The 17,524-nt window shown below is 37.6% G+C and overlaps 1 protein-coding gene across 3 annotated transcripts in view; it reads left to right on the top strand.

The window, feature by feature from the left end:
* LOC121891847 (growth hormone receptor-like) overlaps nt 1-17,524 on the top strand; it is a 61,053-nt gene that overhangs the window by 41,225 nt on the left and 2,304 nt on the right. For all 3 annotated transcript variants that reach the window (XM_042404480.1, XM_042404477.1, XM_042404479.1), the window contains 5 exons: nt 4,425-4,535; nt 10,271-10,409; nt 11,344-11,513; nt 14,816-14,994; nt 16,564-16,717. In XM_042404480.1, the coding sequence (XP_042260414.1) occupies nt 4,445-4,535; nt 10,271-10,409; nt 11,344-11,513; nt 14,816-14,994; nt 16,564-16,717 (733 nt within the window). In that variant the 5' untranslated portion in view covers nt 4,425-4,444. The remainder of the gene's footprint in view (nt 1-4,424; nt 4,536-10,270; nt 10,410-11,343; nt 11,514-14,815; nt 14,995-16,563; nt 16,718-17,524) is intronic.

The following is a 17,524-nucleotide window of genomic DNA, read 5'->3' as shown; positions in this document are numbered from 1 at the left end:
AGGTGTGTGTTACATTACACAGATGAGTGAAAAGGTGTTTTAATTTATGTTGAATAAAGGGGACATATTCTGCTGTTTGTGGTTATATACTGTTATGATTTCAGATGTCAAACATGGTCAAAACTCCAAAAGTTAACATATGTAGAGATGCTGCCTACAAGTCAAAATCCAGGGCTTCATCCTGCTCTGAAGGCTTTGTTTTAGACGTTTTATTCCACCTTGCTGAGGGTCAGTATGAGATAAACAAGGATTTATTCCAGTAGAGCCCCATAATATGAATATAGACCTTTTTATAATACTGTATATTATATTATATTAAGTAATAAGCTGCATCAAGCCCTTGAAGCTTTTCACCATAGAAACAGCTACAGCAACACAAACAGAGAACCAGGACAGCAACTTTTTATTTACTTTAGCCAGTGATAGAAACACAAGTTAAGAGAGAAAACAGGAAATGGAACAAGCAAAACATTTGCCGGGCAGCTGAGGTCAATAACATAACTTTGTCCAAATGTGTTTATACCACATGGCTGCTAAAAATTCTATGTTGTGATTGGCTGGCAGGTTCTACATTAATTTCTTGGAACAGGACAACATAACGGGACACCTACAGTATGATAAAGACATAGAGAAGAAGAGATGTTAGATATTTTATCATCAGGGAAACAAAAGTACAAACAGTAAGTAAGAGGATGGAGCAGATGGAGGAAGGCCTGATGAGCCTCAGAGCTCTTAGATGGATGTCAAAACACTTCATGGGCCAGATTGACTCCTCTTAATCGGTTAATGATCATTTTGTCACCTCCGAGACATAGACATAGTGCGATTGAAAGGAGGACGATGCAACTTGGAGGTGATTTAAGCCCCTGGCTTAACACAGCTTAACACACCTAGTGATCAATTAAACACTCAAGAAATAAGAGCTTCCACATATTCTGCTTTTTGTGATTTTCTGTATTTATACACTGTTATGATGTTGGACTGCAGCTTTTTACTTGTATTTACTTTAGCCAGTGATAGAAACCGCAAGTTAAGAGACAAAACAGGAAATGGAACAAGCAAAACATTTGCTTAGTCCAAATGTGATTATACCAAGGCTGTGATTAACTGGACACCGACAGTATGATTCAGGTGTTTTGCTCTTACAACTGTTGAATGCAAAACTTGTCAGCTATTATCTGCTATTATGTAGTTATTTAGGTAGTTTTTTGGCAGGTGAGCTGACAGGTCACTTCATTTTATACAGATTTCCTGGAAATCTGAGCAACTTGCAGGTATTTAACAGTTAATTTTACAGAGAGAGTGGTGCAGTTTGGTACAAATTATAAGAAAAAAAAAAGTTAAGCTGGTTTAGTTAATAAGATTGGGTTCATATTTAGTTGCTAATTTGTACAAATTCTTAATAAATTAGACTGACAGAAAATACACTTTCTTTTCAGTGTACAGTTTTGTGTGTATTAGCATATTAGGTTGTTTGAGTAAGCATGTAACTGTTCATTCATTGGTTTGAAAATTATGCAAATTAACAACTACATATGACCCCAAATATAATGAGTCGGCACTTACCAACCACTTAGAAACCAACTTAACACCTTTTTCTGTTTTTTCTTACACATTAAAAATCACAACATTAAAATTTTACCAACACGATACTGGGTCAATGAAAATAAGGGGTTGCTTTGACCTAGTTTTGTGTTATTTTTTAATTTTACTGTTGTTTTTTTATACCCAAACTAAAGCTTGTTATAATCTGCTCTACTATTTTAAAACTTACATGTCACAGTTTGTTATTGATTGTTAATAACTTGTGTATCTTTGAATGTCACATATGCACATTGTTTTGTGCAAGAAACAATCAATTAGTGAGCTGAAGCTTGTCGTGTGTAACACTGGGCCAAAATAATAGATTGCTACTGAGTAGAGGTAATCCAATGTTGCACTGACCCAAACTGGGTCAAAGTGGGTCAAATTTTAACCCAGTTATTTTGAGTGTTAGTATAATTTGTACCAAATCGCACCACTCTCTCTGTAAAATGTCAAATTACCAGGAAATTTCGTTAACATTAAAGCACCTGCCAAATAAAGCATAATCGTTGTTTTTGGGCCATCCAAACCTCCGGAGCAGAGCCTCTTTCTTTGGGTTTGAAACTAAATTCAGACTCTAGTTCCCTGAGTCCAAGTGCAGGTAAAGCTCCTGGAAAGTTCCTGCGGTGGCTGAAAAGTATGCAACTCTTCTGGCAGCTTAAACTTATTCATGGCGGGTGGTGAGCTGAAAGGTTCAAATACCATTTTATAGACGTGAGCTTACTTCTGTTTTTTGGTTTCTTACAGTTATTTTACAATGCAGGAGGAGCGGAGTTGCAACCTTTTTGTGTCCACCACCTAACATCCATTTGATCAAACACCTGATTTTAAGGAGATATTTTCGGTTGATTGATGGGAAACTGGCATGCAAAATCCTACCTATAAAACACTTGTACGACCTTTTTATCGGTGTGGTCATGACTTCTGCGATGTGCCCTCACATGCCACACATGCTCAGTAGTCTCTGGCACAGTGGTTCACTGGACTAAGCCGATTAGAGTAATGAGCTTTCAGCAGACCCTTAAAACCCAAAGATCTCTGGCTCTGACAAGCAGAGGACTAATTAATGTTGAGGGACAGATGAAGACCTGTGCTCTGTCCCACTTCCAGTCTACACACTAATAGTATACTGCTTGTATTATATCCTAGGGTATTGTGAGACCATAAAATGTCAGAAAATAGCAAAAAAATGTCCATTGCAATACCCCAGAATCCAAGGTGAAGTCTTAAAATTACATTTTTTTGTTTGACCAACAGTGTAAAATCACAAAAAATTGAATTTATCATAGAAAACCAAAAAAAAAACAGCAAATATTCAAATTTCAGAAGCTGAAATCTGAGTTTTTTTCTTAAAATGTTTTAAATAATTTCTTGTTTACTTTCTTTTGATAGACTTTCTTCTGAAACGACTAATCGATTAACCAATTTGTCAAGCAACAGAAAATGAACCAGCAACTATTTTGATGATCAACTAATTTTTTGTCATTTTTTAAAGCAGAAAGCCAAACATTAACTGTTTCCAGCTTCTGAATTGTAAATATTTGCCACTTTTCTTTGTCACACATGATAGTAAACTCAATATCTTTGGGTGTAGACTGTTGGTTGGACAAAACAAGACATGTAGGAAATTGTGGTGGCCATTTGTCACAATTTTCTGACAATTTATCCACCAATTGATTAATTGATAATAAAAATAATCAGTCCAAAGTGATATGACTGCATGATAGGGTGTTGAAATGCTGTAAATCTGTTTATTCTTTAATGTTCATATTTATTAAATACTGTCATTCACATCCTGAAATAATCAAAAATCAATTAATAGTCAAAATATTCTCACAATTACACACATAAGCAGGGAGATAAAAAGCAGAAATAAGAGCTTTTAGTTGTGTTTTCTGTATTTGCAGCATGTTTGTTACCACCGTACATTTCAGTCTGATTTAAATGATTTAAATTTAATATTGGCTGCTTTAGACTTCCATACTAAAGGGATTTTTTTCCTGTGGTATTACTACTTTTACACACGGGAAGAGCCGGCTTTGAGGATGTCTTTCACCGGTGCTGTACAGTGCTACAAGCGTGGGAATCAAGCAGGAGGACGTCCCACCGATAAAACATCTTGCGACAATGTTGGTGGACAGGGGAGGATTGGTTTGAGGGCTGAAAAGAGGGCGAGGAGGCCGGGAGTAAGGGGTTTTGTCCCTTGTGATGTGTCTCATGACTGGAGGAAGCGATGCTGTGTCGCTGCTGCAGGGTGAACACTCATCTGTCCTTTAAAATCTAAATGTCCAGTTCTCTTTGGGTCACATGTCGGTGGACTCATGGGTCACATGGGAGCTAGACTTTCCCACAGAGAGCAAAGCACTGTAAGATCATGAGGTGGCGTGGGGTTTTTTTAAAAAAGATTTTTTGTCTGTGGGCTCAGTATTTATGTTTTTAAATAGAAACACACTAACCAGGATTGTTAAGACAGCGGGGAAGATAGCAGGCTGCCGACAAAAGCCATCAGATGACCTTTACAGCACAGCTGTACACAGCTGTCAATCACCAGTGACAAAACACATCCCCTCCACCCTCAGTTTGAGTTGCTCCCCTCAGGGCGGCTCTATAGAATAACCCTGGCAAAGAAGAAGATCTACAAGGGTTTTTTATATCCCAAACGTAATAAATATGTTCAGTAAACTTAAATATGGGAGTCTTCTGTTAATGTGATGTTTTTCTCTTGTGGACATGCTTCTGTTTATATTTTCCTGGGTGAGACCAAGGACAATTTTCCTGCCTCAGCTGGACAATAAAGTTTACTCTAATCTATTCTGTTCTGTTCTCGTTTGTGTTGACAGGTTGACAGAAGGCGGGAAGGATGCTGTGGCTGCTGCTCTGTCTGCTTCCTCCGCTGGGCTGCAGCAGAATCGTCGCCCAGAACAGTACGTTTAACGAAGGAAACGGCCACGGTGAGTCCGAAGGCGTGAATGTTGCTATTTTTAGATTTATTGTCACATGAAACCAGACATTAGGGTGTTTTTCAGTGACAGTAAACACAAAAATGACACAAAATCTTCCATAACCATTTCAAAAAATATAAGAAATCTGCAGATATCCTTTCCAAACTTCTTCACTCATCAGTCTTGAGGCCCTGTGAGTAGGGTTTTTTTTTTGCTTCAACTAGATAGCTGACAGTAGAAAGATGACAGGAAATGAGGGGAGAAAGAGATGGGAAATAATGGTCAGCACATTAACCCCTTTTTTGAGGCACTTGTCTGTTTCGTAGAAGAGATTTGCTTCCTTTTTGTCAAATATACGGCAACGATGATAACGAATTTGACCAAAAATGGAAGCTACATTCCTGCTTTGGAGAGACATGAAAAATAACAAATCTGACAGCACATCAGCACAACACATATATAGCTTCTACTGGCCAATCAGTCATTGGTTTAGGGGCAGGACGATAAACTGTATATGAAGATGGATGTAGCAAGGTGTGACGTCACCCATTGGTTTGCACTGGAGCGGTCAATTATGGTACAAAATTGTGTTGTTTTTTTTAAGGAGTCAGTGGATCATATTTATACAAACTTTCACGCCAATCCATGTAAATAGTCATTGAGATATTTCAGTCTGGACCAAAGTGGAGACTGAGAGATTGGTGCAGTTATATTCATGCTGGGGTTAGTAGAAATGTTTAATTTTGTATTTGTGGTCATGTAAAAATGAATTTAAGGCAGCAGCAGCAGTTCTGACTGACAGGATTGGGCTCAGGTGGACATGTCGACACCTTATTGATACTACAGCGGGGGGGTGGGGGTGGGGCGTGACTCACAAATCTGCTGCTGCTTTTATTTTTGAGCTGCTGTCAGCTCTTTGATCGGACTTTTAAAGGCAGTTTGGACGTCCGTGTGTTGACAGAATTAACAGCTTGTGAGTGCTTGATTAAGATGTTCATTTTCATTGTGAAAGGCACAAAGATTCATACAATGCGGAGAGGATACATGATTGTTGTTACCATAGAAACAGTCTTTTCAAGTCAATGAATTGAACTTCCTGTCTTTTATTTTTAATCATTTGATACTTTTAACAAAAGGATAAAATAGGAGGGTAACTTCCTGTTCTTCCAGTGTTACAAAGAGTGACTTCTGTGTGAAACATGATGCACACTGCAGTTTAGATCAAGAATAGTGTCGTATTCAGTGTGTAAAGTCCTCTAACTGCAACAAAATAGTCAATAACAAACATGTCTGACAGGGGGACGCTGCTTTATTCTAATCATAAACTGTATCGACCCAATAATCACCCATCTGACAGACGCAGAACATCTGGAACAAGAAATGTAGTGAGTCATAGTAGAAGTGGGCTCTACAGTCCACCAGGTTGCTCTCATTAATGGTTTCAACTGTAAAATGTCAGAAAATAGTGAAAAATGCCCGTTATAATTCCTTAGATTCCACTGTGAGGTCTTCAGGTGTCTCATTTTGTCTGATCAACACTTTTAAATCCAAAGACATTCAGTTTACTGTCGTATGTGACACAGAAAAGCTCCAAATCATCACATTTAAGAAGCTGCAACCAACAAAATGTTGAATTTTATGCTTAAGAAAATGACTAAAACAATTATTCAGTTATCAAAATATAAAATATTGATTCATTCATGCAATTTTTTCTTCCCTTTTTTTGCCTTTTCAGTGAAAATTGCTCTGTATGTATTCATTCAAGTTTGTTTAAGTTCAAGAACACGTGATAAATTGTTGTTTGCAGGGTCATCTTCCACCAGAACTCCAGATGTTACTGACCAGTTGTTCAGTATGTTGTCTGTGTGATTCTCAACTAGGGTCGTGCAGGTATCAGATATTCACGTTACAATTATCGTTGTTAAAAACGGTATTATCATGATAATCATCAAAGTTTCCTGAAATCCTGCTGTTAGTGCTAAAATATAGTTAAATGACCAACACAGTAAAGTTTGTTAATCAACCTGCTGTGTTGCTTTATTCTTTCACCTGATTAGTTTGGACAAACTGTGATTGGAAAAATGCAAAAACATGTTATAACAATGTGGAACAAACTCAACATTCGTAGTAGCCAAACTCCCTCCCTTACTATAAATATTCATGCAACAAGACGTCTCATTTATTGGGTTTTGAAACGACATTTAAGGACCCTTCAGTATTTGTTACTGAAAGTTTCTGTATTGTACTTTTACTTATGTTCTCTCATCTGTCTCTGTGTTTTCTCTGCTGACATCGAGCGGCTGCAGCAGCCGTTAGCTAGCAAACACACAGCGGGACCTTTTCATGCATCTCAGAGTTTACGTTCAAGTCGGTGAAAAGAGCTTCTAGTAAAGAGAAAGAGTTTCTTTGCTCAGTGACTCTCACCTCCTGTCATTTAGGCACAAAAACCACTTGGTTAGGGTTAAAACAGAAAAATGCAGTAAAAATATCCCAATGTGACGTTAAAAATCACCGGCTCAAATGCCCGACGTGAATCTAAAAATGTAAAGATGTGCAAATTAGCTAGCCGTCCACCCAACCTGCCTCCTCCTAATAAGCAAAAACATCTAAAATTTGGAGTAAAGAAGGAGAAAAAGAAGTGAAATCCTGCGACTATAGTTTGTTTACGTAGCCTCCGGAACCGGAGGAAGCTTCCTGAAGCTGACCAATCAGAACAGAGTGGGCTCATCAGGAGGCGGGCCTTAAAGAGACAGGAGCTAAAACGGCCTGTTTCAGACAGAGGCTGAACTGAGGGGCTGCATAAAGGAGCAGTAGAAGATAAATAAGGAGTTTTTAACTGGAAATCATACAAAGATCTTCCAGTAGAATATAAATATAGACCTGTAACCTGTTAGTATTTGGTTAAAAGTCATCTTATTAATAAATGAATCATCTTGTGACATTATTTCCACTTTGCGCCCTTGTTCAAAACAAACTGGATGTTACAGATGCTGTGCAGCGACCGCAGTAAATCCGTTACGCTCAGGCCAATCTGATCTGAGCAGGTATAAATGCATCCAGCTTTATGCGCGCGTCCTTTTCTGAGAAGTGGAGGTTGTTGATTAGAGAGTCCCTGCGGCGTTGCTCACTGAGCTCCTTACAGCAAACACAACACGCCTTTTGTTTCCCCCCCCCGCTGCCCTCAAACTGCAGCTCCATGCATTCTCCGATGGATTACTGCTCGCCTCCCGCTGTTACGATCTGCGGCGGGCACATGATGTCTCTGCTCTCTGCTGCAGTGAAGTCGCAGAAATCATCGTTGTTTTTTTTATGTGAAGTCCTTACATGTACACATAAAAAAACATTTACTAGTGAACACAGTGAGTAGTTTACTGCAGCTTCTTTCCAGCATATTAAACACATTTTTTGCAGCTTTTTTAGATGTTTTTTGGCTGATCAATCAATACAGCTCATCTGTGCTTTTGCTTATTTTGTCTGCAGCAGCTTGATAAATGACTGCAGGTCAACAGGAAGTATTTATGAGCTGTGAACTATATGGTGAATCGTTCAAACTTCATCATAAAACACAGAGTACGTCAGCTGTTCTGGTCTCTAGACTTGTAACGTAAAGCTGCACATTGTGGCGCCACTGCTGACTAGAAAGCAGGAAATGATGCTTCAAAATAAAGGCGGTGTTCTGGAAATTGGCAAATTTGTTGACCCAAATGCTCGCGACCCCACTCAGTGGGCTGCGATCCACCAGTTGGGAACCACTGGTGGATGTGTTATTGATCTCTCTCTAATAACAAACACATTGTTTTGATGTGTATGTTTACAGTAGGGCTGCGACAAACAATTATTTTCATTCTCAGCTAATCTGCAGATTATCTTCTCAATCAATGTTTTATCCGATAAAACCTAAAGATATTCAGTTTACTGTCAATCGACACATCTGAGAATCTGGAATCAAAGGATGTTTTAGCTTTTTTTTTTTTTTTTTTTTGGAGGAAAAAGCAAAGATAAGTGGAAAATGAAGCTTAATTTGGTGCAGAAGTAAAATGTCAGAAATAAAAACGTCAGTAATTCCTGAGGAAAAAGCACAGATAAGTGGAAAATTAAGCATAATTTGATGCAGGAAGATGTTTTTTCCGCTTTCCTGTCCTGTTAATTATCCGCCGACTCTTCAGATTTGTGTTGCGACTCACAAGTTCAACCTCAGCTGCGTCCGTTACTGAACTCCATGTTTTTGGCATTTTACAGTGAGACCTTTAAATGAATAAATAGCACAATCTTCCTCTTACAAAGGTTTGTTTTATGGAACAAAAACACCCACAAATACCATTTAATGAGGGTGAAAATGCTTTAAAATAATAATAATCTTCTTAAATAAGTCTCAGTTCAGTCCAGAAATGTTTAGAGATGTGTAATGACGTTATTTCCAGCACCGCTCCGACTCTCCTGCTGTTTTCAGACGCCGATCAATTTGCCACCGCCGGTCTAAATCACAGTCATGCAGTCATGGGGGACGACGGTCCATCAGACAGAGATGGATTGGATAATTGAGTGTGTGCATGTGTGTGTGTGTGTGTGTGTCGGCTTGTGTATTTGAGGTGGAAAGAGATGAAATTAGGAAGAGGGGTTTTATAGAAGTGAGAAAGATGAGAGATGACAGTTGGGTAATTGATTTGTGTGTGTGTGTGTGTGTGTGACCTGATAATCTGGCTGAAGGGGCCATTTTTTCTGTTTTTTTTTTTTTTTTATCTGCAGAGGAGGAGGATTTGATTTTCCTTCCAACAATTTGTTAACAACGTTTGGTTACATTTAGAACAACAAGAAAACTTTGTTTCAGGTTAGAGAAATATTGTGTTTTCAGTTAAATGTTAACAAGGTAAAGTCAGTGTTGACCATCTTTCTCTGACCTCAAGCGAAGTGTTTTGACTTTTATAACCATAAAAACATCAACTTTCAACATCTTTAAGTTGCAGATATTTAGGGAAAAGTGTCAACATTCTGCAACTTGTGAGATACGTTCACTAAGAACGTTTCCTTCAAAACTTCAAAAATCTACCGTTGCAGATTAGTAAAAGTAGAAAAACAAAGCAGACAGCGTTTGTATATGTGTATAATGATAAATTAATAATGACAGAAGCAGCCGCGTATCAGCTGAAAATATATAAAGAAAATAAACATCACATTCATACAGACATAAATATAGTTTGCAGGATACGTTCAGTGAAGATCGACGTCTGTTTTTGCAACTTTATGAAAGAAAAGCGCTTCACAAGTAAAGTTTTATTGTGATTTATAATCTAAATATCTTCATAAAAGAAGCACTTTGTGAGTTTCTGCAGAATGTTTATTTAAGTTAGAACATATTTAAAATGACAAACATGATTTTGTGTGTATTATATCTAAAAAACATAGTGTTTAGCCATTAGAGGCCTCATAAACTGGTCAAGACAGTTTTGATATTTCATCATCATTTTTCATCATTTCTATATCGTTATGAGTTTATTTATCACTGTTTTAAAGTTTGAAGTGAAACAAACAGGACTTTAGTAAAGAAAAAATTAATTAACATGCAGGGCTAAAGCCTCGTTTGTCCTTTCATCGTGTGTGTGTGTGTGTGTGTGTGTGTGTGTGTGTGTGTGTGTGTGTGTGCTGTCTCCGTGTCGCTGCACCATTGCGTCCGTGGCAACGGGCTCACATTCACTTTGACTTTATAGTATGTGTGTTTTTTTTTTTTGTTTTTTTTTTCTTCACAGAGGAGGTTGCCGTGACGACGAGGCCTCACATCTACTACTGCCGCTCGCCCAACATGGAGACCTTCTCGTGCTGGTGGCATCCGCTCGACAACCTGACGGACGGAGAGGAGGTCACCTACGTCCTCACCTACTCCAAAGAGTACGGACACATCACACATACACACACACACACACACACACATCACACACACACACACACACACACACACACACACACACACACACACACACATCACACACACACACACACACACACACACACACACGTTGTGTTTCTATTCTTATAAACTTTAACATCAACCCTAAAACTAAAAGTCTTTAACCTCCCTACACTGTTCTGCCGTTTACATCCAGTCTGATTCCACTTCACGAAGCTTTTAAAACGTCGATACATTTCAAAGCGGCTCTGAAATCCTGAACGCAGCCTCACGTGGCTTCAGACAAAAGCCAGTCTGCCCACTTGGCACACAAAGAAAATCCTCCCAGTAATTAGGACAGATGGGATTTTACCTTTGACCTTTCGTGACATTGTTCACGGCGTCATTGTTCGTCCTGCTGCTCTGCACTGGTTTGTCTGTGACAACCAATGGATGTCTGGGATTATGTCTGGGATTAAAAAAGTATAAATCATTTTTATAATAAATATCTTTTAATGCAAAAAAAGATCTTTAAAATATTAAATAAACAGTAGGGATTTTGTATTTGACTCATAGTGTTTATATCATAATGCTCAAAATCTTACTGTGTATTACTGGACGCTCTTTTCTGTCCATTCATAAGAAGTATTCAGATCCTTTACTGCAGTAAAAGTACATAAGTATTATGAGCTTGATGTAGTTAAAGTATTGCAGTAAAAGTACATAAGTATTATGAGCTTGATGTAGTTAAAGTATTGCAGTAAAAGTAGTGGTTTGGTCCCTCTGACTGATATATTATTATATATGACATCATTAGATTATTAATAGTGAAGCATCAGTGTTAGAGACACAGACAGTAGACGGAGGGTGTTGGGGCGTGGTCATGAGGTGAAGCTTTGTCTCCTCATGTTTTTCTTTTCTCTCTAACGTTTGCAGTAAGGGGCCCAAACATGAATGTCCAGACTACACGACCGCAGGTCCCAACAGCTGCCACTTTGACAGCGGCCACACATCTATATGGAAGGTCTACTGTATAAACGTCACAGCCGTCACCGCCCGCAGGAACTACACCTCCCAGGAGCACTGCCTGGACGTGGCAGAGATAGGTAAGAACAGCATCCATCGCTGATTAAATGTTCACGCTCGGTCAATCAGAGACCCCAGCAGAGCACCCGGGGGGGGGGGAGCCTCGGAGAGGAGACGGGTCACCTTGGAGTCAGAGCGGCGGGTGTCTCCGAGTGCAATCGGCTGGAGAATAAATAATGTGCAGAAAGCGGAATCCTTCAGGCCTCGCTGGCTTTAATTCATGCTGCTCAGGTCGGATGAAGAGGATTTAATTAGCAGGCAAACGCAGAAAAATCACAACAAAACTCCCCTCCAGGTTAACTCCAGACTGATGTTTCCGCAGGCTGTTGCCGTGGTAACGTTCAGTTTATTCTATATGTTTGTTTGTTTCAGGATGTTAATGTGAAAATTATGATTTATGATTTAAAGAATTATAAATAAGAACACAATGAAGTCAACCAATAAAAAGAGTGCATGTGATGTTCACATTATGATGTTAATATAACAAAAAAAACAACAACATTATTTATTCATATAGTGGTTTAATTAAAGGAGTAGTTCCACATTTTGCTCTCATGTCTCTACAGTAAATAGTTAGTTTAGCATAAAGACTGAAAACAGACTGGAAACTTCCTCCCAGCAGCACCTCTAAAACACACAGATTCAAATGTTTAGGGCTGCAAGTAATGATTGTTTTCATTATCAATTCATTTTCTTGATTAATTGATTTGTTATTTGGTCTATAAAATGTCTAGAAAACCCCCGTCTTTCTCTTTACGTTTCCTCCGGCGGTCCTCGGCGTCTGAATGTCAGCTAGTTTGTGGCAATTTGATGAAACACAACTTTATTTTATTTAGGAGAAAGCACCGAGTGAGCACAGAAGACACAAGATAACCGAATCACGCAGGATATTAAGCTTCAAACGAACGGCTTCATTAAGAAATCTAATGAACAAAAACTACGATTCTTATCTTCTGTGATGCAGAATCGATTCACAAAATGTCAAAAATCAATTTTCTTAATGTTCTTTAGTAACATGATGTTGACAGAAAGAAAAACTGTGAGGCAGCGAATCACCCGCAGAGTCTACAGCGTGCAGACTAGACTCATCCTGCAGGTTATCATCAAGAAAGGCAGCGTGTGGGCACATTTAACAAATCAATAATTACCTTTTGGAGACGAACGTGAAGTATATTGTGAATATTTTCAACTTAAACAACATAATAACAGTCAGTGACACTTTCAGAAGACTATAAGATGCTTCCAAATTAATGCAGTTATAAATTAAAACACTTTTCTCTGCAGTGACCTTCATCTTTACTGCCGTGAACTGTGAACTGTGAACTGTTTGGCACTGAAGTGAACCGGAGTAAGAGACTGAATATTGCGCCTCTTTTTCTATTCATTCAGTTTTGAATCAAACATCAAGAATCTGAATCGAACTGTGAGAATCACTACAAAAAAGTGTTTTGTTGGAAATAAAAGAGCCAAATCTCTCTATGACGCCTGAGAGGCAAAAAAAGGGAGATTCAGATGCACATATAAACGTTTTTACCACCTCTCCTCGTCTTTTCAGTTTGATTTTTAGCAGCTGGACATCATGAAACTAAAACTGTCAAATATCAGACAAAACTACATCTTTCTATCAGTTTTCCATCTAAACATCCTCCCCCGGTGACGACTGGTTTCACACGTTACTTGTGAAATTTGTCTCTGCCTTGAAGCATCTGAATGGACTCTCTCTGTTTCATCACTATTTTCTGCGTCCACGTTTCATATTTTACAGGGTCGTTGTCGTGTTTAATGAGGGTTTTAAATATTAGTGAAATACTAGTGAAAACCCTCCTCTTATTAATGTGAAGAAGACAACAGCCTGCAGCTCGAGGACTCTCTGTGTGTGTGTTTTGTTATCCAGATGTTGCAGATTTTGATAAGTGCAGCAGAGCAGAGGTCTTCTCCGTGTCGGGTCCACGTGACCGACGCGGTGTCAGCGGAGGTCAGGGACGTCGCTCTTATCACGGCGCTGCAGGGAACGCAGATATACAGCAGAGTGCGGTGGCGGCGGCCTCGCCATTATACACGCTGCATCTGAAAGGCCACTAGATCAGCAGCAGAGACTCTTACAGTTTGACTTGAGCTTTTATGGAGCCGGAGACATGTTGGAAGATAAGCTCGAGGTCAAAGACGACGTTTTTAAATGTCATACTTATTCAGTTCACAGTGATATGAAACACAGGCTGCAACTATCAGTTATATTACTGATATATATTACTTTTCTCAATTAATCGATCCATAAAATACCAGAAAATGGTTGAAAAATGTTTCCCAAAGCTCAACATTAAACCTAAAATGTTTTATTTTGTTCCAACCCAAAAAGATATTCAGTTTAATAAAGGTTTTATTTTGTCAGACATGCTTGACAGAGGTGTTGATTCATCTTAACTCTTATTTTGAAGGCTGTAGTTTGTGCTGCTAATGATCTTGATTAATCGATTAGCTGTTTGGTCAGAAAATGGTGAAAAATGTTTATTCAGTGTTTCCCAAGATGACGTTTTGTCCACAACTCAAAGATATTCAGTTTACTGTCATAAAGGACTAAAGAAACCAGAAAATATTCACATTTAAGAAGCTGAAACCAGAGAATTTAAGATTTTTTTTCCTTAAAAAATGATTCAAAATTGTTGCAGCTCTACTCGATTCGTATTGCGCTGCTTCTCCTCTCCGTGCTGTTCATGGTCAATATAATACTCAGGTATATTTTCAGTAGCGTTTTAACGTCTAGAGAGATTTTGGAGACTTTTTTAGGTTGTTTATGGAGAGATAACTCAGAGTCACTTTTGGTCCACGCGTTACAGACATGTTGAGGGAAGGATGAGGCAGATTTCAGCCTGATAAGCCACATTAACTCTGACTTAGAGTGTTTTAAAGGTTGTTTAACCCCTTAATAATTAAACCGTGATTGGTCTAGAAGTGAGAATAACAAACTAATTCAAGCTGCAGAGTTTAAATATGTAAATAAATGAGTATAAAAATGTGAAAACGTGTAAAATTAACCATAAAATGAGCCCTAAGAGGTTATTAAAGTTTAATAATTGAGGTTTTCTTTGTTGCATAAATATTATTATCTCATTATAACAGCCAGAGAGCTGCATTGTGAAGTTTTTTGATTCATGTACAGTATTAATTAATAATGATTCAACATAATAACAGAGAATAAACTCATAATTATCTGCGCATCTCTGCCACTGATGATTTATTGAGAGTCTTTTGACATAAATCTGATTAGAAAGCAGCATCCTGTTAACATTTCCTACTGTTCTCTGTGTGTTTGTGTCGTCCGCAGTTCAGACTGAAGCTCCGGTCAACTTGACCTACACGTTGACGGACGCCGGCGGGGATGAAATAGGTCACGACGCGCTGCTGTCCTGGACGTACCCGGTGCCCTCCGACCTGCAGTACGGCTGGATCACGCTGGTGTACGAGCTGCAGTACAGACGAGTCACCGAACCCGACAACTGGAAGGTAAAAGATACAAACCTCTGTTTACTGAAGAGAAGAAGTATAAACAGTATCCAGACGGGAACAGATGCGTTTATCTAAAGACATCACAGTCAGATGAATGTGAAGTTAAAAGTAGAATATTAAATTAGCCCTTATTTAGCTAATCAAGCAGAATAGACTTTCCCCTTCATTTATCACTTTATGGTTTTTTAACTTATTTTATTTCCTTTTCTCAAGTGCAGTCATACAGTACAATCAGCTTTTCAAATATTTACATTAATACAGGTGTAAATGATCCATACAGCCATTATCAGTGCATAAGTAAATAAAATGAACAATAATAATAATGATAATAATAATAAAGTAAATCAAAAAATTAAATAAATAAATAAACAAATTTTAAAAAACAAAGCAAAATTTTAAAAAAGGTACAAATACATGCATACGTATATATACATCAAAAAAGAAAAAGAAAGTAAAACTTGTTCACATTTAAATAAGAAGATGAATGGGAACATCGTTCTCCTCAGAGGGAGAAAAGAAATAATAGGTGAGCGTTTCGTCAGGAACACGTCTGTCTTTAGTTGTAACCTCGCTGTTATGTTTTCCATACAATAGACATCCTTTATCTTCTCTCTCCATTGTGTCGCTGCGGGAGGTTTCAGCCATGAGACGGTCATCATTTTTTTTGGCCACTAAAAGAAGAATTCTCAGTAATGATATCTGACTGTTGTTTTCTAACACTTAAAGGTTATTTTAAGGCATAAAAATTGACCAAATGACATGAAAAACAATGAATTTGTGCCATAAAACAAACTTAATATTTCAATTAAGGTTTTTTTTCATTAAATTTTTGTGTTAACAAACTATTAATCCTTCCAGATTTGGAAGGATTAATAGTTTTTTAATGTCCATACAATATACCAAATAGCATTAAAGCCCCTTTAACACCTTGATTGAAATGAATAATAATAATAATAATAAACTTTATTTATAGAGCACCTTTCTAAAACAGGGTTCACAAAGTGCTTTAAAGAAGAAGAAATTATTTCCAACAATGAAAAGAATAAAGCAAGTAAAGACAGACAGAAGAATAAAAACAAAATACACCATAAAACACAATAAAGACAGTAGAACAAAAACACAAGTTTAAGAGGATTAGTTAATAGATTTGGGGTTTTTATTGTGTAAAAACCCTTAAAATGAGCAGAAAACACATGACACTTGATTAATTACCCCATTTATTATTACATTACTTTCAATGGCAAATTTGGGGTATTTGCAAGGATAAAATTTGGGTATTTAATGAAAAAAATGATTAAATTTCATAGTATTTATTAGTATGAAAAAGTAGCAAGTTTCCAAAAATGTAAATACTGAAGTAAAGTGTAAAGTACATTTGTAAAATAAAGTAAAATTGTAAATTTATTGTAAATATGATAGTAATTGCTGTCCTCTACTGGCCAGACCCGGTAAAGAACAGTTGGATCAACATACAGATGGTCAAAAATACAGTAAAAATAATAGCTCATTATAAATATATGATATAATATATTACAATATGTTGTTGTTTGTTGTTGTTGTTTTCAGGTGAAACATCCGCTGCGGGAGCCTCACGTGGAGCTGCTCGGCCTCCCCGCTGGCGACTACGTGGTCCGAGTTCGCTGCCGGTCGCGTAACCACGGTCTGTGGAGCAAATGGAGCGCCAAGCTGTTGATGAGCTTCCCCGCCAGGCCGCCCACAGGTAACCGCTGACGGGAAGGGTTTCCATGACAACAGCGTGATCACCACCACTGTTTATTATCATTATAATTAGTCGTCCAGCTGTTGCAGTTCTCGATGTTGTAGCTGCGGTTTTAATTGTGTTTTGAAACTTTAACCTCAAGTCAAGAAGATGATGACTCACAGCGTCTCAGAGCTGCTGACGTCATCCTGAAAGAATAACAGCTGCACATAATCAATCAATAATCATTAAACCTTCGATTTCAGTTATTTGACATGTTGGCTGCTCTCGTCTAAACATGACGAAACATAATGTGACTTTACTCCCAAAATATTACAACTTTATTCACAAATATTTCGACTATATTCTCAAAATATGATGATTTTATCCTTGAAATATGTGTAATATTAACAAGTATATGAACAAGTATAATAAGTATATAAATACTTGAAATATACTTTTTTCTGGAAATATTACAACAACAAATATTTTCAACTGAACTGTAAACACATTTATATTTATTAAATATTCTTTTGGTTACGATAAAAGAAATATGTTCCTTCTACAGGAGAATTAACAAGCGAATAAAATAAAACTTAAACTGAAACTGTTGTGAATATTTCTTGTTTATGTTTTTATTCTCTCTTCTTATTATTTGAATCTATTTTTTCTGTTTGTTTGGACAATTATAACGAGAAAAAGTTGAAAAAAGATGATTTTAGTTTAGAAAGAAGAAGAAGAAGAAGAAGAAGAAGAAGAAGAACAGCTCAGTGGGAGTAAAGTTGCCAAACAATTAAAGAAACTAATCTGAGTTTCCCTGCATGTCTA

Source organism: Thunnus maccoyii, chromosome 24, assembly GCF_910596095.1.
Source record: "Thunnus maccoyii chromosome 24, fThuMac1.1, whole genome shotgun sequence".
Classification (NCBI taxonomy): Eukaryota; Metazoa; Chordata; class Actinopteri; order Scombriformes; family Scombridae; genus Thunnus; species Thunnus maccoyii.
This window is presented reverse-complemented; position numbering and strand designations above follow the sequence as displayed.